This window comes from Nanorana parkeri, unplaced genomic scaffold, assembly GCF_000935625.1.
Source record: "Nanorana parkeri isolate BGI_ZX_2015 unplaced genomic scaffold, ASM93562v1 scaffold186, whole genome shotgun sequence".
NCBI classification, from domain to species: Eukaryota; Metazoa; Chordata; class Amphibia; order Anura; family Dicroglossidae; genus Nanorana; species Nanorana parkeri.
The window spans coordinates 1,782,479-1,783,979 of NW_017306454.1; the positions used below are offsets into that span (position 1 = coordinate 1,782,479).

The window sequence follows — 1,501 nt, forward strand, 5'->3', positions numbered from 1 at the left end:
AAAAAAAAAAAAAAAAAAAAAAAAAAAAAAAAAAAAGGAGGTGGCACCTCGGCTCAGAGGTACTGCAAGACATCTGCTGGCTGAAAGGGGTTATAGGAAAAAACTGATTAAAAAGGACAACTGAGCTTTAAATACAGTTATCCTTTAAATGACCCATCCAGCATACATTTTATACTTACCTGCAAAAGTCTTGTAGATAGGCTCTAGATAGCATCAGAGGAAGAATCTCCTTTCATTGGTATCATTGGTATAGAGAGGCAGTCTAAAATGCACCACAACAGTGAACTGCCTTTCCACAGGACTGAATGCAAGAGTCTGACCAGATGGTACAGATCCCAGAGCTCTGCACAGTGAAGATCTCCAAGGAGTGTGGACATGTAAATATAAGTCTTGGAGGGGGACTGTTACTTTTGAAGGCATAACAATCAGGTTTTTTTAAGCAAGGTGCAATTTTCTCATTGCTATGAAGAATATCTGGGTTTAATCCAAGTGTTAAACTGGACTTCATCTAAAGACATTTGCTATACTCTCTATGCAGCTCACCACGCAAAGCACCAGTCGTTTTTAGGAGGGACAATCCCTCTTTTTCAAACCAAAACCCTCAATCATGTCACCCTCAAATGTCTTTTACATCCAATGTATTAACCTATAAATAACAAAGGAATTAATTTAGAGGCTGGATTACTGCCTTTTAGGTGCGAAAAAAATCATTAGTGAGTGAAACCAATAACGTTTTTTTCACATGAATTCTTCATAGTTGGTGAAACTGGTGGTGTAGTAGGGGTGTGGCCCTTACGTACATGATTCCTGAAAGATGTCCCTTGTTATCTCAAAAGGTTGTAAAAAATGCATATCATGGCTACACTTTTTCTTTCTTTGTTTTGGTTGTATGTTTTCTTTCCCTGCTAGGTAGATTCACCCGCTATAGTTATCCTGGTGATCATAGTCACAGAAACTGATGGGAAATCCAATATTCTTCCCATGGGGACAGCTGGTCTCGTGACAACTGTCTAAGAGGGGAGTTCCTCACTTTGTTGAGATTTCCGCACACTTCCTGTTGCATCTCCAGGACAGGAAGTGAAACCTCTCCAATAAAGCACAGACAGCACACAATAAACTAAAACTGAAAAAAAACTTCATCAGTAAAGAGGACGCTATAAAAAAAAAAAGTGAGAAAAAGTGTCATACCCTCCTCGAGTGTGGCGTTGGCTGTGCTTGGATATCTTGTAAGGAAGTGTCTTCTCCCCAAGGCTCTCCAGGTTTCGAATAATGGCTCCTTTTTCAAACAGAGCTTCCATTGTACGTTTCAGAGTGGCCACCGTCTCAGGCTGCAAAACAAAAAAACAAAAAATAATTAATTACAAAACCTGATAATAATTATAATACAACAATGACGGATTTATTTTCAGCTGGAAATCTGCCTTGAATTTTTTTCTTTTGAATACACCACAAAACAGATTATTTTCCAAGAGTTGGTCGGTGTGCAGATTATTACATGTAT

General features: G+C 38.6%; 1 protein-coding gene across 1 annotated transcript in view; it reads right to left on the reverse strand.

Annotated features, from left to right (window-relative positions):
• Nucleotides 1–1,501, reverse strand: part of MRPS6 (mitochondrial ribosomal protein S6) — a 57,322-nt gene that overhangs the window by 7,010 nt on the left and 48,811 nt on the right. The window contains exon 2 of the mRNA XM_018555166.1: nucleotides 1,189–1,328. Coding sequence (XP_018410668.1) covers nucleotides 1,189–1,328 — 140 coding nt within the window. The remainder of the gene's footprint in view (nucleotides 1–1,188; nucleotides 1,329–1,501) is intronic.